Below are 23,656 nucleotides of genomic sequence, written 5' to 3' on the forward strand. Positions count from 1 at the left end.
ACGCCCGCCTTGGTTATATTTAGAACGGTCCAGTTCGAGACAGGATGCACCGCTCGTGGAAATCCGCGATTATCCGTGCGTTTCAAATGTCATAATCTTTCGGCAAAATCGTCCGCGTTGCGCTCTAAATTTCTCACGTGTATTTCGCCCATTCTTGCCAAGTTTCCGGTTCTAATTATCTCAATTGATTTTTAACGTTCTGTGAGTATACATATCAAAATTATATGTATGCGTGTGTACTCTCGCATTTGCTTTCCTTGATCTTCTCCCTCTCTTCGATATGAATCATTTATACGATTCTAAAAAATACATTGATTATAAAATTCCGTTATTATAATTAATCGTCGTTTCTTTAACGCGGCATATTGTCAATAATATAACTTGGATGTAATAAAGCGCGTCGTTAATCAAATTTAGCTTTCAGTTTTATATATATATGTATATATTTATATGTGTTCTTTGTTTTGCATTGTATATATCTCTGATCATATTTTGTAGAACGCAATATCTTTGCAAAGAGTAAAAGCAATTCGCTTTAATCCTCTCTCTCCGCAATCCTTGACATTAAAACTGTATTAAAACGTTTTCAGTTTATAGGTTATAGTGTATAGGATGTAGGATTTAAGAGATAAGCTTTTTGATGTATGAATATTTTACTACAGAAGAAAAAACATTTTTAACATGAGACACTCCACTCCGACAAAAGGCAGTAGATGCATAAAAGTTGTTGATCCGCAAAAGAGAGGAATGGCTATACCGAGTGCAATACTTCATATTGTAAGACCTGTATCCATTAAGCAGAACCATAATACCTCTCCCTCTTCAGAAAACAGGCATCAGATTTTGAGAGCGCAAAATTACAGAAACAATCCTGCATTGCTGCTCTCAGAAACACCCTTGCATCCATTATATGATCCCTTGGAAAAATCACTTGAGGTCAATCAAAATTTCTGTAATCCTAAAAACAATCTTCCCTTTTCATTATCTTATTATATATTTTTTAATGCGATTTTGAAACAATAAAAATCTCGTTTAAAGTATTAGTTTTTCTATATCTGAAGTTTGAAACTGTAGGTAAAGAGAATCGGCCACTGGAAATCCAAAAATCAAAGCACAAGATATACTATTTTTGAAAAGACTGATTCTTCAAGTATCAAAAAAACCAGTATTTCACAAAATTCACGAACGCCGAAGAGATTATCTCACAGGGAAAAGATTAGTGCATTACAATTTCCCAATAGGGTGCCTGCATTACAATCTGAACTATTGACAGATAACAAAGATCTACGCAAAGCAAGTTCAAGATCTATAAAATTATCAAGGAAATGCAACTTGTCACAGATGAAAAAGAGTCAGATGAAACAAGAGGATATACTTGCACTTTTGCCGAAGATAGAGGCAATTAGTAGTGTTATTCGTAAACCAATTGTGTCATTACCAAGTAAATCAACCTATAATATTGTGGACATCACTTCCACACTATCAAGCTGCAAGATTGAAAATAAAAAAACGTTTGCGAATATCGTAAATAAGGCGAAGTCAATATCTAGTACAGTGTCAAATCATTTGCATTCCAGTAACAGCGAGTATGAAATAAATGTGTTACATTATGAAAATGATTTTCCACTGAGAAGTAACTGCCCACAGTTTGCACAATCTCATTCAAAGTCCGATATCACAAATTGGTCCTCTGTCTACAATTGTGATTTAGTCAAATCCCAGACTGACAATCTTACTAATGAGAGAAATGCAATAAAAGATCATAAATGTAACGAAGGCAAGACTGTAGATGATATCAAATATTCATGGGAAATGAATAATTGGATGCCACTTCCTCAAAGAAAAGAAACCAACGCATGTGAGATAAAAATTGCTGAGAGAAATGCCAGAGGTCCTTATGACTGTAAAATAAAATATTCCTGGCAAGTTATTGGAATAAGCACACAGACATCGCATACTTTATTACAAAATTTATTAAGTAGTGTCAGTACAGAGGATAACAAGTCTGCGTATAAGATGTGTATTAAATATTCCTGGCAAATTATAGGGATTAGTACGCAAGCGTCTTTGCACGATTATAATGATTTAGATTATTGGAATGGCATGTTGCTGACACCGAGTAAGAATTGTAATGAAAACGAGGTTGAAATCGGCAATGCTAAGACATACGTTAAGCCGCAAGATTACGCGATATATCCAGAGAAAAGGTTGAAGAGATATTTGATATTAAACAATCAGCAGACTCAAACGTTTGCCGAGAAAGAAGTTCAAGCCGATCCTAACGATTTCTATGCAAAATATTCTTGGCACAATTTAATTAAACAATATCTGTAATTAATACAGAAAATTTAATTTGTGAAATATTTATACATATTTCAATATTGTCCGTAATTATTTATGTTAATTCAAATTGTTGTTTTTCCAGATATGGAACAAATTTTAGAAACACTGACCAAACAAAAGTCAGATAAATTGAAGCTGGAGCAAATCAATTATGACGAATTATTGCACAAGTACATGATAAAACCATTAACGCCAAATATTTCTAGTAAGAAATCTGTGATACTCGATAACAGTAATGAAAGGACGAAGAAGGAAGAACTTCTGATGAGATTAACATATGCATTAAAGAGATTAAATCAATATGAACAAAATATTGATAAAAGGAGCACAGACGTACAATGTCTTGACACAGAAGATACTTTTGTACAGAAAAAGGAGATATTACCCCAGAATGTGGAGGAAAATATCAAGGGCATTATGCAATCTGCACAGGAATACATAGCAAAATTAGATTATCAATTGAAAGATCTCGACAATGCTGATCAGCAGGTAAATAAAGTTATTTAACTTCATTAAGATTGCTGCTTATTTTTATACCGAATGACTATTAATACGAGAAATTTATTTTGTCAGATAGAAAATAGTATGATGAAAACATTAAAAGATATAGACGAGACGTTTCAATCTTTGTTAGATGATGTATGCTACAAGGTCAATAAGAGACGCGAACAGCTGATACTGGAGGCAGAAATTCACAAACAGGAGAGTCTAATACCGTTGAGGGCTTGTAGAAGAGAAGTGGAAGCGCAAGTGCAAAATGCACAGAATATCATATCGATGAGCGAGGATATTCTACGGAATCCACGTCAATACAACGCGAATGGATTTGGAAAGATCATTTCCGCGAGTAACGATATAGGCAGGTGAGAACTTCGCGATTGTAATGATCATAAAGATTATCTTAGTAACTAAAGTCCGTTTGCATCAATAATTTAATTTTAAATTTTAACTTGTAAAATATTTAGAACTGTGAGAATAATTAGAAATTTGTAAGCAAACGGAATAATCACTAAAAAGTAGAATCACCGATATGCCACAATGAGAATGCTAGCTAGGACAAAATTCCAAGTTCAAATTGCTCCTTTAATTTTTTGCTCGCTTACAAATCAGCTTTACGGCTGTAAATGTTTTACAAACTTTTCTTTTTCTAGTTTTAAAAATTAATTTAAAGCGTAATTATAAATAGATCTTAATTTCTGAAATAATCTTTACGATCTTTTTTTAGTTCTAAGAATTAAAAAAAAAGAAGTTAAATTGAATGTAAACTATATTAATACAAACAAGCCTAAATATTACGTAATCATTTTTAAGGATCCCGGCAGTACCGTATTCTGAGGAACTTCCGAATATAAATTTCGATCGTCCATTGAACTCGTACAATGACGAGATTGTGGAACAAATATCGAAACTTGGGTGCATCTCCCACACAATTCCCGTTCAGATAATGAATGTTGAGGAGAGACCGGCAGGCTTGTTCGTTAAATGGCATGTAATTAATCCGGAGTACTATGCCGAGGAACAGACATTCGTCATAGAGAAGGCTGATGGGGAGATTATTGACCCGACATCGAGCAAGTTCGAGACGGTGTATAGAGGATCTGAGACTTCTTGTTTCATCAGAAATATACCTGTTGATCAACCGGTTACGCTTAGAGTCAAGATACAAGCGGACAATGTTGCAAGGAGTGTACATCACGTTGTACGAACTTCTATACCACCTTACAGTATGTACAAAGAAAAAGCGAATAAGTTCTGTATTAAAAATAAAGCTTTCTTTTCTAAATTTAAATATTAAAAATTGTAATCAGGTTTAATGCAGTTTTAAAAACGCTTTGCATTTCCAAGTTATAATAATTACAGGCTGGGAACTTGATAACGAGAATTATATGATCACTAACGGTAAAACTGTTATAAAAGTCACAGATACCATAAGCACGCTGTTTTCACGAGGGCCTCAATTCGATGCAAATCACATCATCGAATTTAAGGTAATTATATGCAATAAGATTTTATTTACACATTTTTCTCGTACATACATTTTAATTTACCTATCATATACAGTTTTTAGAAGTTCCGCAAGAAGGAAATGATGACGAAGGTATTGCATTAGTTTATGATCCGCAAGGTAGTCACGATACTTTGAAGAGAGTAGCGTCGCTGATGATCACGCCTCAAGGCAAAATCTTCATGGACGGTGACGAGAAACTGATGCGCCTGCCGAGAATGCGTTTCGGTTCGGTCATAATGATCTCTACCTTCCGGAAAAGTGCTCACGTTCTGCGAGTTAATATCGAGTCTGAAAATAAATGCGTCACGTATGACTGGCGCATACAAACACCGCTGTATCTTGCAGCTCGGTTTACAGAGCATAACAAATGGCATCTGACAATCGAGTAATGAAATGAAATGCATACAAAGTTATTTTCATTACAGGACACAATGTAAATTTGCTGCAATAAAGAGAGAAAGTGCCTTACATAAAGGGGTTTCACACTCAACCGGAGCATCCTCTGCAACCGCAATGTATGCACTCCACTATCCGACCCTCCTCGAGCTTACCCTTTGGCACTCTGCAGATGCAGTTTGTGCCAAAGTTTGTATCCCTTGTCTGAATACAGCGCAGACAGCACAGATTTTCATAGCCAACCTTCTTCCATTTGGCGATCAGGTTCTTGTCAGCAATATTTTCGTTCAGGCAGTAGTCATACAATTCTGCAATGAGTGAAAGTGTTAAAGAAATTAGACGCATTTCTTAGATCTTTTTTAAGCCCTTTTTATATCAAACTATACACTAGAGATCGAAAATTATGAATTGAGAATTAAAACTTAATTTTAACTCGATCAAAACAAAACAAGTTAAAAATATTTGGTTGATCAATTTCTAATCTTTAATTCGTAATTTTGTGATATGGACATCTTTTCAACAGTACTACGATTTACCGCGACTGATCGCCTTTCTCCTGTAGAACAAGTCATAGATATATCGAGATTTTTGATGGTGGATTTTAAATATCGGCCAGAGGGATTCCTGTTTCCTCTTTCCTTCGTGGGGCTCCGTTTCGGCTGTAATAAAAAAAAAGGAACTACTGGCTTGTTCTTTTTCGCTGCAGTGCTAAACTGGAGCAACAAGTTAAAGTAAGACAAATTTTTTTTTTCTCATTCTAACTTATCGCAGCAATGCAGCGAAAAAGAACAGGCTTTTCTCTAAAATCGAAACAGCTTAAGTTAACCTTGTAAAGAGCATAAGCACTCACCTTCGCGCATCTTTTGCTCCAATTCCTCTAGCGTCGGTTCAATCAGCTCCCAACCGTCAGGCGGTGGTTTCTTGCTTCGTCGTACCTTTGGCATATCTTATTTTTTCTTAATAAATATTAAATTCAGAGAAGGGCGTCTCATTAAACGAAAACAGCGGCACGCTATCCGGAGTCCGGGGGTCTCCAGAGATGTCCAGAGATATTTGTTGCGTCTGTTCACATCCGTTTCTTGTAGTTGCACTATCTTACACTTTCTGCACTTAAAATCAAATCAATTGGCCTGTTCTTTTTAGCTGCACTATTACATTGGTGCAATAAGACAAGTATATTTTTTCTCATTCTAACTTATTGCATCAGTGCAACAGTGCAGCTAGAAAGAACAGATATGTCGAACCGCTCGATCGTGTTATACTTTCTGTACTTAAAACGAAATGTAATATCAAAAGAACAAACTTAATATCGTAAGAAAAAAATAGAAATTACAACAAATTTTATTGTGATTTTACTGACAAATAATGGATTAATTTAATTAGCGGTTAATTGATTATTTTCATTTAACTTTTCTTTATCAGCAATTAATTTTGAATAATTAATAAATATTTAATGTACATTTTATATATACTTAAAATTTTTTTTTTAAATAATATATTTTGACAATTATTTTATTCATTATTTAATTCTAATCATTAATTTATTTTTGCTTGAATTAAGTTATAAACAACGTCGCAATCCGCAACAAACCACATTATTTCTTTTCCATTCAGAATACAATGGGAATAACAATTGATAACGATTTGCCAATCATTTCCCGATTTCTGTGGACGAATATTATATGTCGGCATACGATTGGCTGGTGCGTTTTAGCACGAGTCATAAACAATTATTACGTCACAGATGGAATACAATCATGTGCAAGATCATAATTATTACAATTCCGTGTTTATGACCGCTTCTCTTCTTTCTCACTCGCTCTCTCGTTTTCGCCTTCCTGGCGATTATTCCTCGGGATGCGAAAAAGAAAAAGAATCAAGGAGAGAGAGAGAAAGAGAGAGAGAGAGAGAGAGAGAGAGAGAGAGAGAGAGAGAGAGAGAGAGAGAGAGAGAGAGTTTGCCGGGTGGAGCAAGACTTATGCATAAATATTTTTTTAATGCGCAAAACAGCTTTACACATGCGCCTATGATATCTAAAAAAGAGAAATAATTGCGCAACTACAACTAATTAATATTTTAATTAGTTTTATCTCGGCGTATGTACATACATGTTACGGATACATGTCACGCTCCGCATGAAAAATTAGATTACAACCTCATCTGATAAAACTATACACAAAAGATTTCGTATATAGAATGTCTCGAATTTATTGAACGCCTACATTTCGATCTTGAGTATAATAAGAGCAAATAAGAAAGAAAGCAATTGTTGAGGAGCAATCGGCTTTGATGACTCGCAAGAGTGTCTCTGATGTTAATTAAATAGTAATCCTGCTTTCTGAGCTTCAAGTTTATCTCGACGAAAAAGTAAGACAACAGATATTCAATTCGACAATAAAAATGGATCAGGCCGATTTGTGAAAACACTTAAATTTTCAGAAATTTGATATTTTTCTGCTCCGCAACGTCTTGCAACTAACGTGTAAAGAGGTGACTTCACATTTATCTGACGTACGTGGAACGCGTGATTAATAGAACGTGATATCTGGTGATATCGAGACACCCTATATAGCAGCAAGTATAAAAAAAAGGGAAAAACCGGCAGTATTATCAGGTAACGTAACGAAATCACGAGTTCAAGGGCGTGTATATACGTAACTCACATCAGACTCTTATTGCCAATATTGCCTTGACTATAGTTAATGATGTCACTTGGCTATCGCCGGGATTAATTTCGTTCGCCTTCTTATTTACGAAAACCATCGTGAAAGATCAAACATGGGCCAACGAGTCTCGAGGACAGACTTCGAGTGGGTCTACACCGAGGAGCCGCACGCCACACGGCGTAAAATAATTTTGGGTATGTGACAATTGTCTAGGAAAACCAGATTGCTTGATGTCTGACGATTATTTTTAGTTTAAATAATCAGATTTATTTGTATGCGAAATTTGAGACTCATTAATTGTAAAGCTGGAAAAATAAGCACACGTAACCACACTTATCCTTCCGAGAATCATCTATTCTCATATTACTTTTTCGATGAAACATAATATTTTGAACATATGAAGATACTGCGACACATTTATTGAACTTGTAGATATGGTGTCTTCAATTTATTGTTTAAAATACAAATTTAATTTTTTATATATGCTTGGATATTTAGTTTATTACTATAATATACTTTAATAAATTTGCTGTAGAAAGTTGATATTGTAGAAATTAATATTGAAATAAGACAAATTTAATGAGTTTGTTTAATTAAAACAATATTAGAAATAAAAATACTTTTACACTGCTTTTCATGCAGTTTATTAAATTTGGTAAATTCTACAGTAAATTTATGTATTAATATTAATATTGAAAATAATATAATTTTAATACAATTTTAATCTAACATTTTATAGTTATCATTTTAGAAATTATGAAATTGGTATTTTTTTCAGGAAAATATCCAGAAATTAGACAGTTGTTTGGATATGATCCAAATTTTAAATGGGTCGTTAGTGGGATGGTATTGGTGCAATTGCTGTCATTCTTTATTGTCAAAGATTTGAGTTATCCGAAGCTCTTGCTATTAGCATACTGCTTTGGAGGTGTGATAAATCATTCTCTTATGCTTGGTAAATATTTACTTCATTCATTAAAGCCACATTAGCAAGAACAATATATACATGCTAATGTTTAATGCATTATACATATTGTGCTAATTTACATTATATCTTGCTTCACAGCGATACACGAGATATCTCATAATCTTGCCTTTGGACATGCTAGGCCTATGGCTAATCGGTTATTTGGCTATTTCGCAAATCTACCAATAGGAATACCGATTTCTGTCAGTTTTAAAAAATATCACCTCGAGCACCATCGTGTAAGTATTGTGAGGAATGTTAAAAATGAATAATAAAAGTTGTTTATAAAAATCGTTAAACTTAATTGTAAAAAAGTTGCATTGTATAGCACTATAATATTTTGTATTTGCAATTGTACCTATTGTATATTTTTTTTGTATACTTGTTGCATTTTTAGTATCAGGGAGATGAGAAATTAGATACAGACTTGCCAACATTGTTAGAAGCAAAATTATTTTGTACGACTTTTGGGAAGTTCTGTTGGATATTGCTACAACCATTTTTCTATGCCTTTCGACCTCTTGTAACGTATCCAAAAATACCAACTTATGCAGAATATATAAATTTAGTTATACAATTGACATTTGATGGTTGCGTATGGTACTTTTTTGGTAAGCATCAGAATCTACAAGGCTTCAGCTTTTCCGAGTTAAGAATAGTAGATAAAAACGTTTTATACTAATTGATATAAATTATGAAACTAATTCGCTGTTAAAAAGCAAAACTTTAATTTTTAGGTGGCAAAGTACTGTTTTATTTGCTTATCGGCTCTCTCATGGCAATGGGGTTGCATCCTGTGGCAGGACATTTTATATCGGAGCATTATATGTATAAAAAAGGTTTCGAGACATATAGTTATTATGGTCCTCTAAATTTCATTACTTTCAATGTTGGCTACCACAATGAACACCATGACTTTCCCGCGGTACCTGGTTCGAGATTACCAGAGGTAATCAAACATTATTACAGCTTGAATACGATTATTAATATTTTATACAATTTATTTAATATTATTTCAATTTATGCAGGTAAAACGCATAGCCGCGGAATTTTACGATGATTTGCCACAGCATAATTCGTGGGTTTCTGTTCTGTATGATTTCGTGATGGATCCTGATATCGGGCCATATGCAAGAACGAAGAGAAGGCATCGAGGATTGGATCGATAGATTTTCTAGATTTTTAGTTTGCTTAAGCTAAGAGTGTCACATGAAATTTATACATCATTAATTCTACTTATTGCTATGCAGAATTGTATCTGTTTATTTGAGATACAATTTAAAAATTTGCTATATTTACTATATATTCGAGATGAAATGTGAGTGCCACATGCTAAGAGGCATGCAAGTATATTGTATTATAATATAAATTCAGGGAAAATTTAAGGATAATATTAATACGTGTAAGCAATTTTCCAACATTTCTATGGAGCTTTTTTCACCTTTTAGACGTCTATTTCTTGAAATCTAGTCATACTACTTTTGATTTATTCATGCCATTCAATACGAGTTATCTTTTTTTTAATCAATCTTTTTGCTCAATAAAAACAGACGTAATTTATTTACATTTCTGATTCAATTTTGAGTTTCTATTATCTTTTTATTTCTTACTCAAACTATATTTTTGTTTTCTATTTGACAGTGTTCGATATGTATCGCTAGTATTGAAAACATACGTAACGTGAAGTTTATACACTTTAGTACTGTGTATATTGAAACAGCGTATGTCCCTAGTCGTTAACTTGATATCAGCGCTTTCGACAAAATTAAATTTTTACACAAATTTTTGAGATTAATTAATATTGATACCAGTTCTGCTTCAATTTGAATGTATATTATGTTCAAATAAACTTCTAATTAAACATGGGCTTATGAAAATTGAACTGATTCGTTTCTGGAACGATTTAATTCGCGTTAGTCGAAAGTGTCTCGGAGTAAAACCTACGATGCAAGAGTATATATTTTATGTAATATATATATATATACTGTATCGATTCTAGTAGATGACATTGTTATTTAAAACTTGGATCTTGCTGAGAAATGTGTATATGAAATTGTATATATCGCTTTAATGAGATACAATATGACATTAATATGACACAGTTTGTCAAATAATTGTCAAACAATATTTTGCAAAAATATAAGAACATTGAAATGGAAACGTGTGTACAGAATTATAAAATAATTTACATCTTGTTTTATTTCAATTTACCTATGTCACAAGAGTTTACATATACTTAAATACTTAAATACATAATTATACATATAAATTTAAAAGTATGCAAGACCGTATAAAAATATAAGATAAAATTTCGCGCAGTTCTGTCTAATCACACGTAATTGCTTCCAATATTTTAAGAGCAGATGGCGGTAAAGTCCATTTATGATTTTTAAAAGCACATTGTACAGTGACTGCATGGTTAGGATTTGAACAAAATATTTATTATAAATTAAATGTGAATTTGTTAGGTATGTGCATAAATTAATTGCGATTTGTATGTAGAATACGCTTGCTAAACATGCTTAAGTAAATAGTTTGAACAAAAACTTTAAAAGAGGTTTATCAAAGATTTTGGGGTTAACTTGTAATATTATTTTACATTTTATATAAATGATCACTATACAAGTAATTTTATTTGAATACAAAAAATATTAGAACATTTTATTTATAAACACACATGCATGGAAATCGTTTCAGAATTTTTCCCTAGAAGATGAAGAGAGAACTCGAATTTAATACTGGTAAAACTACCACTGGTATCAGGCGAAAGTGGTACGAAGAGTATCAGAAAGTAGAGAGGCCTTGCAAGCACTCCAAATCCGAAGCGGACGTGCTGTATCTGAAAGATGAGGCGAAGAAATGTCTGGATGCGGAAACTGCTGCTTTTCAGTTAAAACAATCTCGATCGCATGACTCGGAGACAAAGTGGCTGAAAACTGCATTGCAACGAGGCACCACGTCGGACAAAGTGGCAGCCAGTATAGTACTGATACAAGACAACCCGAAGTATAATTTGGGCCGCCTGGTGTCTTTGGTGTCTCAAGTGCGAGGCGCCAAGCACAATCAGTGCGGTATGATCATCATGTCACTCAAGGAACTCTTCCTGACCGATCTGCTGCATCCTCAGTTTAAGTTGTTGAAATTGGAAGAACAAGATTTGGACAAGCTCGACGTGGAGAACGGATCGGATCCCGTCATAAAGTCGAATACCACCAGGAACAGACTGTTGGCACATTGGTACTTCGAGGATCAATTGCGCGAGCAATACGAACGGTTTGTTCTGAATCTGTCCGCGGTCGCCTCTGACACAGTCGATACGAATCGCGAGAAGGCGATAGGTGCGATGACCGATCTGTTGGTAGGTAACGCCGAGCAAGAGCACAAGCTGTTGGAATTGCTCGTGAACAAGATTGGTGATCCGAGCAGTAAGGTTGGCTCTAAAGCTGTGTTCTGCATTAACAAGCTACTGCATGAACACCCGAACATGAAAGTCGTGGTCCTGCGCGAAGTTGAAAAGCTGCTGTTCCGAAAGAATGTGAGTCAGCGTACTCAATATTACGCTGTATGCCTTCTGGCGCAATACGTCCTGGATAGAAACGACGAGGAGGTGGCCGCTACACTGATAGAAGTATACTTCGCGTTTTTTAAGGCGTGTCTGAAGAGAGGAGAACCTGACAGCAGAATGATGGCAGCAATTCTAATGGGCGTTAATCGAGCATATCCCTTTGCTAAGGTGGACTCAAAGGTATTGAATGAACACATTGATTCTATCTACAAAGTGGTGCACCTTGGATCCTTTAATGTTTCTCTCAATGCACTCAGCTTGTTGCATCAAGTGAGTATTATAATATAGCATTTGCTGCAATATTTTGTGCTCTTCTAGTTCCTATTATAAGGCAACTGTGTTTTCAGATAACAGGTAAAAACGAGTCTCAGGCTAATCGATTTTACTCGGCTTTTTACAAGAAGCTACTCGATCGGCAGATAGGAGTGGCGAATAAACAAGGAGTGTTCCTTAACTTGTTGTATCGAGTACTTCAAAGAGATCAAAGTATATTGCGTTTGTATGCTTTTATCAAGCGAATTTTGCAACTTACTTTCTACTTTCCTGCGAATTTGGCATGCGCCATGCTATACATTGTCTCCAAAGTTCTTCAAGGTCGCAAGGATTTAAAACATATATTGCTCGACTCACATCAGGCATCTATTAAAGTTGAAAATAACATATGTGAAGTAAACGACAGCTCGTCAGATACGGAGGACGTTTGCGAGATAAATGAAAACTCCATTATGCTATCAAACATCACAATCGGCGTGGACATGGAAACAAAGCCTGATGTGAAAAAAGATGACATAAAAATTGAAGCAGAAGATGTAAAGTCGTACAATCCCTTTTGTCGAAATCCCCTGTATGCGGGCGCAGTCAAAGGACACAATACCGAGCTCGAAGCGTTATCCAGGCATTTCCATCCGAGCGTCGCCTTCTTTGCGAATCAAATCATTCAAGGTAACAAACTTTAAATAGTTTAAATATCGTTTATTTGTTATTTGATACAGGCCTATTTCTACCAACGTAGATAAATTTTAATCTTGGTTTAATTTACTTGTTATCTCATTCTAGTTCCAAAAATTAGAAAGAGATAAAGAGTAACTTAATCCAAGATTAAAGTTAATCTACGTTGGTAGAAATAGGCCACAGTATTTTAAATAATTTTTATATTCGTAGGAAAATCGATTGAGTACACAGGTGATCCCTTGGAGGATCTGACGTTGATTCGATTTTTGGATCGGTATGTCTTTAAAAATCCGAAAAAACTGGAGGATAAGAAGGTGCAAAAAAAGAATGATCCTTTAGCACAACGGGCTGGATATACGCCCAAGGGCGTACGATCTCTTCCGGTCGATAGTGCGGCATATCTCAATGAAAGGGAGGAGCGAATACCGGTGGACGAGTTATTTTTGTATAGATATTTAAAACATAAGAATGAAATTAAGAAACATATCAAAAAAGAAGACAATGACGAAGATGACGCAGACAGCGTCAATAGCGAAGAGTTCAATGATATGTTGGATCGTATGGGTGGTCAAGATTTTGACGATTTGGATATTGCGGCTAATATCATACCCAGAAAAAAGAAAAGTAACACGTTATATTTTTGCATATTTATATAAAATGTTTTATTGAGATTAGTCTATAAAAGAAAGTAACAAAATAATTATTTTTCGTCAAATTTTTAATGCATTATATAATTATAGAAATAAATATTTTATTAATTGTAACAGGTAAAACGGATAAAGATTTTGATGACGAGGATGATGCAGATGATAACGAAGACGAGAATGATGACGGTCAATTTGAAGATGGCGATATGGATGATGCATCTGAAGATTTTGATGAAGATGTGAATGACGATAAAGATGTAAGCGACTTACAAGATTTAAGCGATATTGATTTTGCAGACGTAGATGATGATCTAAGTGATATAGAGTTTAACAATTCTGAAGACGAGATAATAGATAACGATTTGATCTCGAGTTTGAATAAAAAACTGAGTGCGAAAAGTTCGAAGAGTAAAGAGAAAAAAGGAGAAAATAGGATCGATAGCAATATATTCGTATCGGCGGAGAAATTTGCCGAAATGTTGGAGGAACAAAATAAAACAAGGGGAAAACATGGTGGCAGTAATGTCTTTAGCAGCAGCGATGGCGCTAGCGCTAAGCAAATAGATTGGGAAATGAAGCGACATGAACGAATAAAAGGATCATTTAGCAAGAAGAAGCGTAAGTCTGGTCGATCAAATAACAATAATCGCATTAAAAGAAGTAAACGATAATAAATATGTAACAAATTTGTAAGAATAATAAATATTTAAAGGAAAGAACAAATTTTATAAGAATTTATGTATTATTGTTGCAAAATGATAAATTTAATATTGTTTTTAAAGTTTCGATGAACATTGAGCTATTTTGTATCAATTAATCAAAGTTGTTAATCTTGTATTTATATAAGACAAGTTTTTCTTTGTAACTTTTTTTTCAATAATTAAAACTATTTTGTTGTATAATTATTCTAATTTATATTTATTTGAACTGCAAGTCGCATTTACGTATTCAAAATAACAGAAAGTTTATTTAACAAAGTGCAACAGGTGTTGACATTAGGTTATGTAAGTGCAACAGGTATTTTGAATGATCATTTGATATACATGCAAAGAATAAAGTAACTTAAAGTAGTTTATGTCATCTAAAAGCATAAAAATATATTTTATATACTCAGAAAGGGGATGCTTGTTAAAAACAACACTTTAAAGTGCACATTGATAAATTATACAATCACTATTTATAAATCCACATTTTTTACATTTTGAAAATAGATATATATTATTAGTAGTGACGATGCATGGATAGCAATGTGACTCTTTTTTTTAACTTTTAAACTTTCTTCAAAATCCTACATTATATTGTTTTCTACATTAGTGTGGTTTGAAAAACGTTCATATTTTTATTTTTCACCTACAAAAGTTAGAAAACTCGTAAAGTAACCTAAGATAAACGTTACAATGGAATACTCAGCAATGATAAAAATAAATCGTGAGAGAATGCTGGATGCTACTCCGGGTCAGGTTTTGTAGAGTTTTCGTCGTCGTGGGCGGGACTGTGCCACGTGAGTCGTTCCTCATAAAATTTGATCACGATCTGTGGGCACTTCTCATTGGCGATGCGTGCGGGTACCAGATCCGCATCATCTGTTCCTTTCCACTTCATAAGGAACATCAGCTCACCACTTGAGTCCGTCGCGCCGATAATACGTTCCGGATCCAGATTTCTGTCAAATCCTGTAAAGTGAAGGAGATATTCGCAAATAGAATGGACTTTTATATTGGTTTGCTTCATTAGAGCAAGTATGCTTTTTTTTTGTTAAAAAATTTTTGAAAAATTGAAATACAAAAAAATTTTAAAAGAAAAAAATAGATAAACAAAAATTGTCGATGCTTCCCTTTACCTTCCAGCTTCTTTTCTTCCACTGCTACCTTTTTCTTAGCTTGTGTGGGCGTCGGTGTGTTTGCACTTTTTCGTTTTTTCTGTTCTTTCTCTTCATGCCGTTTAGAGGCAGCTGACTGCTTCTTCCGTTGCTCTTCGAATTGAGCGATCAAATCTGGACAATCTAAATTCTCCTCTGGCTCCCATGTATTTTCATCATTCGAATAGCCTTTCCATTTCAAAAAATATTCCACCTGTTGTGTGTAATCAAAACAATTTTAAAAAATTAAAATAATGCCACAATCAATTTAATATTGAAATTGAGATATTACATACTTTTCCTTTTACAACTCTTCTGTCCAACACCTTCTCGACGCTGAACTCCTCTTCTCCCTCATTGTCGGTTGGTGCAGTTTCCTTGACTTTGCTCATTTTGTTTCTGTAAATATGAGAACCTCAAAATATTTATAAAAATTAGGAAAAAGTTTACATGGAAACAGTTCAAAGAGACAAAATAAAATCTGAATATTAGAATCATACAAGTATATGTACAATTGAGACCAGTTATACATATGCTTGAAGTTTAGTGAAAGCAAGACGGAAGCTCATATGACATTGTGTCATTTTGTTTCTTTTAATAAATGATAGAATAGTGTAATAGCGCGCTAACGTCTTCACAAACACGTTCCGATTACGAGCCGAAAAGTTCTCATGCAATCCAACGTAGAAATAGGCCAAAGTAAAAATACGATGGAGCCGAAAAACTGTCGTTCGCTCGCCTCCGGCGCAATTCCGGCTCCGCCTCTGACGAGCTTCGGGTCGTACACGTTCTTGAAATCGTGTAAATACAACTTATTTAACGAAAAATATCAAAGTACACCCCCGGGAAAGTATCCCGCGGAGAGGTGAAAATGCGCGGTGTCGCGTAAACCGGCACCAGTGCAATCGCGCGAGTTGAATCAACCGTCAAAGTAACGAAAGACACCCGGACGTAGGGTTGTTGAGCAGCGTGGACGAGGCGCGACGCGATCGCGCGAGAATTACCGCGAAAACGATAGAATCGGAACTCGATGGTTTGATTCAAGATGGCGGCGTCAACGGCGACGCGGTCGCCGGTGCTCTTCCATCGCGCGTCCCTCTTCGGGTGTCGCGACGATGTTTCCTACGCTGGTGCGCGAGGACGCCGACGCTCGCGGACACGAGAACATGTTCCAGAATACGGGGACTCACCAAGATCGATGTTTCAATGAGGAACCCGATCGCTAACCACGACGAATCACTCAAATTACAACTCTCCTCGGATCTCTCCACACTGCGTGAGTCTCGCTGTCGCGTGCGTTGCCGCGAAAAATGTCAGGCTGGCCAATGCTGTAAGCGTGAAGGTAGCGCCTGTCGTGCCACCTGCACTTTTCGAGTTTCTGCACTCGGAGAATCCTCATCTCTTCTCTCTCTCTTTCTCTCCAACGTTTGGATGCGTTTTATTTTTATTTTGTCTCGAGGGCAAAAATTTTTGGAGGTTTCAAACAATACGCACACAGTTTTAATATCTCGTGCGAAAATTTATGGAAATTTTAAGCGACATGAAGCAGTAATTTTTTGTAACCTACTGTATGCTACATTCTGATTGGTTACAGAGGTAGGAACGCTCTCGAATTCCGAAAATTCTTTGTCCTGCAGCCAATCGGTGCGATTTAAGAAAGTTTGTTACGACGAATGAAATTCCAGCTTCAATCCGCGTGTTCGACTCGAGTCAGCGGTTAAAATTCGGCGTGGTCATGGTGTTTGGTGTTTGGTGGCGTTTGGCAAGGTCTCTCGGTTGCGTCGTTGGTGACGTTAAAATAGCACTTGCAAGAGTAATTGTATGTCGAGTAACGATACACGTTGAACGCAATCTCTAAGACCTAGTGATTGAGGGATTAAGATCGGGGGATTCTGTTTTGTGTTTATAGTAAAACAATACGGCGAGATGGCTGCCCGCTCAGTGCTGAAGTATCTGAAACCCAAGGCCGTGATATTTCAGAGCCACCGATGTGCCTCGTTGTCCGGTTTCGACATCCAGCACAAAACTCCGACCATCAGAAAGGTGATGCCCATACCGAAGGCTCACTATGGTGGTAGGCACACGGTCACCATGCTGCCCGGAGCTGGCATCGGACCCGAGTTGATGGGTTATGTAAAGGAGGTGCGTATACGTTGCCCTTGAATCTTAGGCGGTTCTTATGCTAGAATACTAAGTTCCCTGTTCTTTTTAAGTGAACTTCTTATAGTTCATCTTTTCTCTCTTTTTCTCTAATAGAAAAAAGGTGGAAGAGAAATGAGTCATGCAAGTTCAATTGAAAAAGATCAGCCAATAGAAGATACGAGAATAATTAAATGGAACCTTTCTTCTTTGAATTTTTTGTACCTGGAACTGATGTCGGAGCAGGAGATGCTCCGAACGTCTCTTGGTCCTATCAGTTCTAGGTACAAGAAATGCTTTAAATGTCTCTTGCGTTTATGATTTAGTTTACTTTTTAAGTTTAGGTTTTTAAGTATGCTGGCGTACCGGTGGACTTTGAAGACGTCGAGATCGATCCTAATGCGGATGACAACGTCGATCTGGATTACGCGATCACATCGATCCGCAGGAACGGAGTGGCTCTGAAGGGTAACATAGAAACGCACAGCACTGAAGCTGGTGTCATCTCTCGGAACGTCGCACTGCGGAACGAGCTGGACCTCTACGTGAACGTTCTGCACTGTGTCTCTTATCCAGGCGTAAATTCGCGTCAGAAGAACATTGACATTGTTATTGTAAGGCAGAACACGGAGGGTGAGTATTCCATGCTCGAGCATGAGAGCGTCAACGGCGTGATCGAGAGCATGAAGGTCATTACGAATTTTAACTCTGAGCGCGTCGCTCGTTACGCATTTGAGTATGCCAAGAGAAACGGCCGCAAGAAGGTCACGACGGTCCACAAGGCGAACATCATGAAACTGTCGGATGGGCTCTTCTTAGAAATTTCGCGGCGAGTCGCCAAGGATTATCCGGATATCATCCACAATGACATGATCATCGATAATTGTTGCATGCAACTCGTGTCGAATCCGCATCAGTTCGACGTTGTACTGACAACCAATCTGTATGGTGCAATCGTGTCGAATGTGGTGTGTGGATTGCTGGGTGGTGCTGGTTTACTGGCCGGCAAAAACTATGGCGACCACTACACGATCTTCGAACCGGGCACTCGTAACACCGGCACCAGCATCGCCGGTAAGAACATCGCAAATCCAATCGCGATGCTGAACGCCGCAGTTGACATGCTGCGTCACCTCGGCCACAAGTATCACGCTACCGTTATTCAAAACGCGATCAACAAGACCCTCAATCAGGGGGTGCACACCCGCGACCTGGGCGGCACCGCAACGAGCAGAGACGTCGTTGACAATATTCTCAAACACATTAAAATTGCGACCGCTTAAGAAGACTGAATTATTATTCTAGCCGAAATCTCTTTTAGCAAAATTATCCGCGGAATGTGGCGACATATACCAAGAATCTTGTGTGATTTCTAGTGAGATAATGTAAAGGATAATCATACGACAAACTTAGTTAGGACAATTGCGAAATAAGAAATCATTCTCGATGATACTAAAATTTTGTCTCTATTGGCTGCGAAATATTTTTCCTTCATGAAATCATTGTTCTGAAATAATCGGATGAATTTTGGCTTGCAATAGATCACAAACTCGCTCTGTAATATATTAATTGTTCAATAACTTGTTCAATAATTGGAATTTTGTAAAAATACTGTACATTGTAAGTAGTAGCAGTTCCTATATGCTGAGAAAAAAAGTTGTTAATTTGATTAAATTTAACTTGATTAAATGTCTTTAAATATTTATGTATTTAACTTAAATATATAACACAATTCGACACAAATTAATTGTTAAATATATAAAATACTTGAGCTTTAAATTAAATATTTATTTATTTGAAATACATATACATTTAAATTGAAGAAATTTAATCAGTTGAAAATATAGCCAAATTAACAACTTTCTTCTTAGTGTAGATGAATTTACCAAATATTATCACTGTGAGAGTAACTTGTATGAAATGTAAAATACTTGTTACAATGTCTTATCATTAAAAAAATACTCATCGATATTGGGTATGTAAGAAAGGTACGATCATGACTAAGTTGACAAATGTTCGCCGCCTTAGTACAATTTTATCTAGTTAAACTGAAACTTTATGACACATAATGTAAAATTACACTTTATTGTTAAGACACATCGTTATATTGTAAAGTGTACATACCGCTGCATTCATAAATAAAATGTATAAATTTACATTTCTCTAAAGATATACTTTATGCTAATTCTGTAATAATTGCAATGCTAATTCCTCGTCAGCCTGTAGCTCGACGATATCTGATACCTTTCGTTTCTTCTTGGTTCCTTTGTACTCTTCTTGCGTCACCAATTTTCTTTTGGATGGCCTATAATAAAAATGGTTGAATTTTTAAAGTAAAACTTCTCAATCATTTATAATTTATAGATACAAATTATGATTTTTACCTATGAATTATGCTTTCTTCCTCGGATTCTTCATCTTTTTTAGACTCGTTGGCAGACGATATTTCTTTATCTTCATCTTGTTGCTTGCCGTATATTTTATCTGGATCAGGTAACCATGAAAGATCTGGATCTTCACTTTCACTACTGTAATCGTAGTCTTCATCGCCTTCGTTGCCTTCGTCACCTGCGTCCTCTTCATCCTTTGTTTCTGCTTTTTTAACAGCTTTCAGTTTCCTTTTCTCCTCTCTGTGTTTTTCTTTAATCTTTTCTCTAAATCTTTGTTTATCGAATTGATCTTCCTCGCGTAAAACTTGCTTAGCCATTTCGATATTAATACCAGAATCGACTTCATTCTCGTATTGTCGTGCTAATTCTGACATTTTCATTTTTGTAGAATTGATTATTTCCTAAAACAAATATTTTTGTATGAGCAGATAACGGATGAATAAGAGGAAAACTCGAGAAGAAACAATTGGTTTAGATAAATATATATTCTAGTTTTTGTTCAAACGATATAAGATTATAAAAATATGTCATTCATGTTGCGTGAGATGCATAATATAATTCTTACTTGTCCCTCATTATCAAACAAGGTTTTCTTATTGGGTACAATTTTTTTCTTGAGAATCTTTTTGGCCAATGCGACGTTTGTAATTGATTTCTTTTTGTTCGTCTTTTTATTTTCATTTTCTATCACTGGAATATCATCAATATCCACATTTTTTCTTTTTACAGTTAATATATCCTCGTCGTCACTATCGTCTAAAAAACATTGTGTGAACATGTTTTTTTTTATAAGGAATAAGTAATAAAAAATTTATAATTTAATATAAAAGTAAATATTTAATATAAAAATTCTTTTTTATTTTCTTACCAAAGCAAAGAGTACTAGCTTCCTTTTCACTTTTTCTTTTTTCATTATTTGTATTATCGGGAATATCACTTTTATCAAAATTGTTTTCACTATCTTCCTTATTATCTGTTGAATTAGTTAAAATTTGATCTACTTCTTTCTCAGTCTTAACGTTGTTATTCGATATTCTCTTCTGCATTCTTTGTAAAAATCGAATTCTCGGAGGTATAGCTAAGCCTAACGATCTATAACAAAATTTGCTATGAAAAAATATTCGATATATAATTCATGTATGAAAATAAATGTTTTTTTCGTTCTTACTTGGCATATGCGTCTGTGTTTAAAGCATGTACATTGAAGATCTCTTTATCCTTCATTAGAAAAACTGATTTGATATATGACACAAAAGCTCTTTGAGCAGTTTCTTTCAAAGTTACATCTCGCGCCAATAAAGCTTCGAGTTTACGATGTGGTGATTGTAGTTTGTTTTGATTAATTCTAAACAGAGATCAGTAGCTAGATAAGTAAATGTGTTAACAAACAGCTTAGATCAAAATTTGCTTTTTAAAAGAGATCTTACGTTATCATATTTATTGGGATTTTACATTGCTTGAGTCTCTCGATTATCGTTTCCTCGGATGGTAGCAAAACCAAAAGAGATTCACCATCACTTTTAAATCTGGCGGTTCTGCCTGCTCTATGTATGTAGGCATTGACGTCTTCTGGACAATCCATTTGGATCACCCAATTTACAGCAGGAAAGTCTATCAAGTTACAGCCAATATAGTTATTAAAATTATAAAATAAAATTGGAATAAAAAAATATATTGTAATGTTTTGTACACGAAAAGAAATTCTTTTCGTGTTGATACAAAAATGTGTTAAGTGTTTTAAACAATATTTTGTAGAGCAAAATTTAGTTACCTAATCCGCGAGCAGCAATATCAGTCGCGAATAAAACGGCGTGCTGCTTTTTGCAAAATGATTCGTAAATGTTCATTCTTCTCATCTGATGAAGAGTGCCATAAAGCGCTAATAAACTGACTCCCGGCCGCAGTCGACAAAACGCTTCATACACATATTTCACCTAAAATAGATTTTTGATAAATTATGACAGTCCATGACGGCCACTGATGCAATAAAAAAATATAATTACTTGTTTACAACTGGAAAGAAACACAATAATCTTTTGCTTTGTATGATTTCTTATAAAAGACCACAGCATTGCTATTTTATCTTCTAAAGAGCACACAATGTAACTCTGTCGCAGACCCTCTGGTGTGGTGTGAGTAGAATGTTCATGCACAGACACATACAAGGGATCTTTAAGACTTAACCTTGCTAGATCTTTCACAGATCTAATATAAAAAAGAAAAATACATCCAATAAATAAAAGTAAATCTATAATATTAAAATATTAAAGTCTGCACAATTAATTTTCAATATGTACTTTGTCTGAGTTGCTGAAAAGAGCAAGGTTTGTCTTTTGACTGGTAAATTTTCAATGATGGAATTCATAGTCCTCTCAAAGCCCATGTCTAGGCAACGATCGGCTTCATCTAACACTAATATCTACAAACAATTGTATGTATTTTCATTAACTTTTCTCTTTGAAAGTACAGTTTAATTAAGAGCATAAAAATTATTTAACAATTACCTGCATATTTACACAATCGAATAATGGGTTTTCATCCATATGATGAAGCAAACGTCCTGGCGTACATATAACTACGTTGCACTGGTCCATACGTTTCTTTTCGAACTTTAAATCTTTCCCCCCTATAATCAAGCCTGCTGAAATATCATGATATTGACCCACTTTTCGTAATGTCTCGTATATTTGATATGCCAGCTCCCTCGTTGGTGTAATAATTAACGCACCCAGACCATCCAGCCTTGTCCATTGTTTGCAGTACAAAATTTCCATTACCTGAAACAATGCTGTATAAATCACGTGTATTATAAGCAAACAGTGGTATATCATACTGGAATAAGGAAAGCCAGAGTCTTGCCACTGCCGGTTTTCGCGGCTCCCAAGATGTCGTTGCCTTGTAAGGCCAAGCTGATGCTCTGCCTCTGAATATCTGTCATCTCGACATAGTTGTTCTCCGCTAAACCCTTCAAGGTAAGTTTCGACAGAGGCAGGTCGTTGAATTTTATCGTTTTATTAACGTCTATCTATAATTTCGCATTGTAATTAGTTTTATGTCCCCTTTGCAACGTTATGTTACATGGAGTTATTGAGATTATGTATGTATATTTACAGTATTATACTTAGACTGTAGCTCTTTGATTTTTTTACTTTCCGATATTCGTTTCTTCTTAACATAAGCCTTTACTTTTTTCTTAGCCATTGTTATTTGTTTCTCTACGTTTTTTCACTTACTGATCTGTAAATGTAGTTTTATTCCGTTTTTGAAATTAGACGCACCCTGTATCCCTGTATTTTCTCCTGTTTTCTCCGACTCCACGTGTTTTAGTTTTACGACCAGACTGCAGGACAAAACGCTTTAGCAAAGATTCGAACCCAACTTAGCAGAGATTCAAACCTACTCAGGTTTGAGTCTTCGCTAACTAGGTTTGAATCTCTGCTAACTTGGGTTTGAATTTTTGCTAAAGCATTTTGTCCAGTCCGGTTCAGTCAAATAACGTTTTAGCAAAGATTCGAACCTAACTTAGCAGAGATTTAAACCTAAGTTAGCAAAGATTCAAACCTAAGTAGGTTTTAATTTTTGCTAAGTTGGGTTCGAGTTTTCGCTAAAGCGTAGAAATAACTTTTTTTGCGTCGCATCGTGTTTGTTGCTTTATAATTTGAAATATTTAAAAGACATAATAAATATAAGGAGTTTGAATTATGTTAAAAACAGTTTTAAACAATT

General features: G+C 35.3%; 7 protein-coding genes across 11 annotated transcripts; 4 read left to right on the forward strand and 3 right to left on the reverse strand.

Annotated features, from left to right (window-relative positions):
- The first annotated feature begins 26 nt into the window (after positions 1–26).
- On the forward strand, positions 27–4,821 carry LOC105834845. Its single transcript, XM_036295103.1, has 7 exons — positions 27–936; positions 1,075–2,329; positions 2,405–2,832; positions 2,917–3,206; positions 3,655–4,067; positions 4,204–4,331; positions 4,405–4,821. The coding sequence occupies exons 1-7, from the start codon at positions 682–684 to the stop codon at positions 4,738–4,740; spliced, it is 3,105 nt and encodes a 1,034-aa protein (XP_036150996.1). The 5' UTR covers positions 27–681; the 3' UTR covers positions 4,741–4,821.
- LOC105834844 (protein BUD31 homolog) lies at positions 4,336–7,545 on the reverse strand. Its single transcript, XM_012677639.3, has 5 exons — positions 7,411–7,545; positions 5,598–5,856; positions 5,284–5,406; positions 4,821–5,055; positions 4,336–4,639 (listed from the first exon to the last, which is right to left on the reverse strand). The coding sequence occupies exons 2-4, from the start codon at positions 5,689–5,691 to the stop codon at positions 4,838–4,840; spliced, it is 435 nt and encodes a 144-aa protein (XP_012533093.1). The 5' UTR covers positions 5,692–5,856; positions 7,411–7,545; the 3' UTR covers positions 4,336–4,639; positions 4,821–4,837.
- On the forward strand, positions 7,476–10,534 carry LOC105834843 (sphingolipid delta(4)-desaturase DES1). The gene is made up of 6 exons (XM_012677638.2): positions 7,476–7,607; positions 8,192–8,368; positions 8,480–8,619; positions 8,778–8,991; positions 9,118–9,329; positions 9,409–10,534. The coding sequence occupies exons 1-6, from the start codon at positions 7,526–7,528 to the stop codon at positions 9,547–9,549; spliced, it is 966 nt and encodes a 321-aa protein (XP_012533092.1). The 5' UTR covers positions 7,476–7,525; the 3' UTR covers positions 9,550–10,534.
- Positions 10,535–10,692: 158 nt separating this feature from the next.
- Positions 10,693–14,266, forward strand: LOC105834838 (CCAAT/enhancer-binding protein zeta). 2 transcript variants are annotated; one of them, XM_012677632.3, is made up of 6 exons: positions 10,693–10,848; positions 11,078–12,215; positions 12,293–12,431; positions 12,531–12,887; positions 13,107–13,520; positions 13,664–14,266. In XM_012677632.3, the coding sequence occupies exons 2-6, from the start codon at positions 11,094–11,096 to the stop codon at positions 14,212–14,214; spliced, it is 2,583 nt and encodes an 860-aa protein (XP_012533086.1). In that variant the 5' UTR covers positions 10,693–10,848; positions 11,078–11,093; the 3' UTR covers positions 14,215–14,266. The 2 variants fall into 2 exon arrangements, with proteins under 2 accessions (XP_012533086.1, XP_012533085.1); XM_012677631.3 differs by having other exon boundaries at positions 12,293–12,887.
- A 354-nt stretch (positions 14,267–14,620) lies between these two features.
- LOC105834840 (chromobox protein homolog 1) lies at positions 14,621–16,737 on the reverse strand. Of its 3 annotated transcripts, none has more exons than XM_012677636.2 (4): positions 16,592–16,737; positions 15,698–15,800; positions 15,384–15,615; positions 14,621–15,216 (listed from the first exon to the last, which is right to left on the reverse strand). In XM_012677636.2, exons 2-4 carry the CDS (start codon positions 15,791–15,793, stop codon positions 14,990–14,992), a joined length of 555 nt encoding a protein of 184 aa, XP_012533090.1. In that variant the 5' UTR covers positions 15,794–15,800; positions 16,592–16,737; the 3' UTR covers positions 14,621–14,989. The 3 variants fall into 3 exon arrangements, with proteins under 3 accessions (XP_012533090.1, XP_012533088.1, XP_012533089.1); XM_012677634.2 differs by having other exon boundaries at positions 15,378–15,615; XM_012677635.3 differs by lacking the exon at positions 16,592–16,737 and adding an exon at positions 16,032–16,471 and having other exon boundaries at positions 15,378–15,615.
- A 349-nt stretch (positions 16,738–17,086) lies between these two features.
- On the forward strand, positions 17,087–19,696 carry LOC105834839 (isocitrate dehydrogenase [NAD] subunit gamma, mitochondrial). Its single transcript, XM_012677633.3, has 3 exons — positions 17,087–17,220; positions 17,311–17,543; positions 17,885–19,696. The coding sequence occupies exons 2-3, from the start codon at positions 17,328–17,330 to the stop codon at positions 18,821–18,823; spliced, it is 1,155 nt and encodes a 384-aa protein (XP_012533087.1). The 5' UTR covers positions 17,087–17,220; positions 17,311–17,327; the 3' UTR covers positions 18,824–19,696.
- LOC105834841 (probable ATP-dependent RNA helicase DDX10) lies at positions 19,607–23,298 on the reverse strand. Of its 2 annotated transcripts, XM_012677637.3 has the most exons (12): positions 23,042–23,298; positions 22,764–22,955; positions 22,435–22,707; positions 22,228–22,349; positions 21,934–22,135; positions 21,702–21,864; positions 21,358–21,541; positions 21,099–21,275; positions 20,799–21,022; positions 20,496–20,686; positions 19,925–20,331; positions 19,607–19,845 (listed from the first exon to the last, which is right to left on the reverse strand). In XM_012677637.3, exons 1-12 carry the CDS (start codon positions 23,129–23,131, stop codon positions 19,722–19,724), a joined length of 2,349 nt encoding a protein of 782 aa, XP_012533091.1. In that variant the 5' UTR covers positions 23,132–23,298; the 3' UTR covers positions 19,607–19,721. The 2 variants fall into 2 exon arrangements, with proteins under 2 accessions (XP_012533091.1, XP_036150995.1); XM_036295102.1 differs by lacking the exon at positions 23,042–23,298 and having other exon boundaries at positions 22,790–22,901.
- Positions 23,299–23,656: the final 358 nt, after the last annotated feature.

This window comes from Monomorium pharaonis, unplaced genomic scaffold (assembly GCF_013373865.1).
Source record: "Monomorium pharaonis isolate MP-MQ-018 unplaced genomic scaffold, ASM1337386v2 scaffold_621, whole genome shotgun sequence".
In the NCBI taxonomy this organism is placed as follows: Eukaryota; Metazoa; Arthropoda; class Insecta; order Hymenoptera; family Formicidae; genus Monomorium; species Monomorium pharaonis.

What these genes read in the sequence shown, in the direction of transcription:
- LOC105834840 (XM_012677634.2), bottom strand. Translation starts at nt 15,793, where the DNA reads ATGAGCAAAGTCAAGGAAACTGCACCAACCGACAATGAGGGAGAAGAG. An exon ending in GAAGAGTTGTAAAAGGAAAA is followed by an intron (nt 15,616 to 15,697) that starts GTATGTAATATC and finishes TACACACAACAG; the next exon opens with GTGGAATATTTTTTGAAATG. An exon ending in AAAGAAGCTGGAAGGTAAAG is followed by an intron (nt 15,217 to 15,377) that starts GGAAGCATCGAC and finishes TTCACTTTACAG; the next exon opens with GATTTGACAGAAATCTGGAT.
- LOC105834843 (XM_012677638.2), top strand. Translation starts at nt 7,526, where the DNA reads ATGGGCCAACGAGTCTCGAGGACAGACTTCGAGTGGGTCTACACCGAG. An exon ending in AAATCATTCTCTTATGCTTG is followed by an intron (nt 8,369 to 8,479) that starts GTAAATATTTAC and finishes CTTGCTTCACAG; the next exon opens with CGATACACGAGATATCTCAT. An exon ending in TTGCGTATGGTACTTTTTTG is followed by an intron (nt 8,992 to 9,117) that starts GTAAGCATCAGA and finishes TTTAATTTTTAG; the next exon opens with GTGGCAAAGTACTGTTTTAT.
- LOC105834845 (XM_036295103.1), top strand. Translation starts at nt 682, where the DNA reads ATGAGACACTCCACTCCGACAAAAGGCAGTAGATGCATAAAAGTTGTT. An exon ending in CCTTGGAAAAATCACTTGAG is followed by an intron (nt 937 to 1,074) that starts GTCAATCAAAAT and finishes TTGAAACTGTAG; the next exon opens with GTAAAGAGAATCGGCCACTG. An exon ending in ATCACATCATCGAATTTAAG is followed by an intron (nt 4,332 to 4,404) that starts GTAATTATATGC and finishes TATCATATACAG; the next exon opens with TTTTTAGAAGTTCCGCAAGA.
- LOC105834841 (XM_012677637.3), bottom strand. Translation starts at nt 23,131, where the DNA reads ATGGCTAAGAAAAAAGTAAAGGCTTATGTTAAGAAGAAACGAATATCG. An exon ending in ATCCCAATAAATATGATAAC is followed by an intron (nt 21,276 to 21,357) that starts GTAAGATCTCTT and finishes ATCTCTGTTTAG; the next exon opens with AATTAATCAAAACAAACTAC. An exon ending in AGCTAGTACTCTTTGCTTTG is followed by an intron (nt 20,687 to 20,798) that starts GTAAGAAAATAA and finishes AATGTTTTTTAG; the next exon opens with ACGATAGTGACGACGAGGAT.
- LOC105834844 (XM_012677639.3), bottom strand. Translation starts at nt 5,691, where the DNA reads ATGCCAAAGGTACGACGAAGCAAGAAACCACCGCCTGACGGTTGGGAG. An exon ending in GGAGCAAAAGATGCGCGAAG is followed by an intron (nt 5,407 to 5,597) that starts GTGAGTGCTTAT and finishes TTTTTATTACAG; the next exon opens with CCGAAACGGAGCCCCACGAA. An exon ending in GAGAAAGGCGATCAGTCGCG is followed by an intron (nt 5,056 to 5,283) that starts GTAAATCGTAGT and finishes CACTCATTGCAG; the next exon opens with AATTGTATGACTACTGCCTG.
- LOC105834838 (XM_012677631.3), top strand. Translation starts at nt 11,094, where the DNA reads ATGAAGAGAGAACTCGAATTTAATACTGGTAAAACTACCACTGGTATC. An exon ending in CACTCAGCTTGTTGCATCAA is followed by an intron (nt 12,216 to 12,292) that starts GTGAGTATTATA and finishes CTGTGTTTTCAG; the next exon opens with ATAACAGGTAAAAACGAGTC. An exon ending in CATACCCAGAAAAAAGAAAA is followed by an intron (nt 13,521 to 13,663) that starts GTAACACGTTAT and finishes TAATTGTAACAG; the next exon opens with GTAAAACGGATAAAGATTTT.
- LOC105834839 (XM_012677633.3), top strand. Translation starts at nt 17,328, where the DNA reads ATGGCTGCCCGCTCAGTGCTGAAGTATCTGAAACCCAAGGCCGTGATA. An exon ending in TGATGGGTTATGTAAAGGAG is followed by an intron (nt 17,544 to 17,884) that starts GTGCGTATACGT and finishes TTTTAAGTTTAG; the next exon opens with GTTTTTAAGTATGCTGGCGT.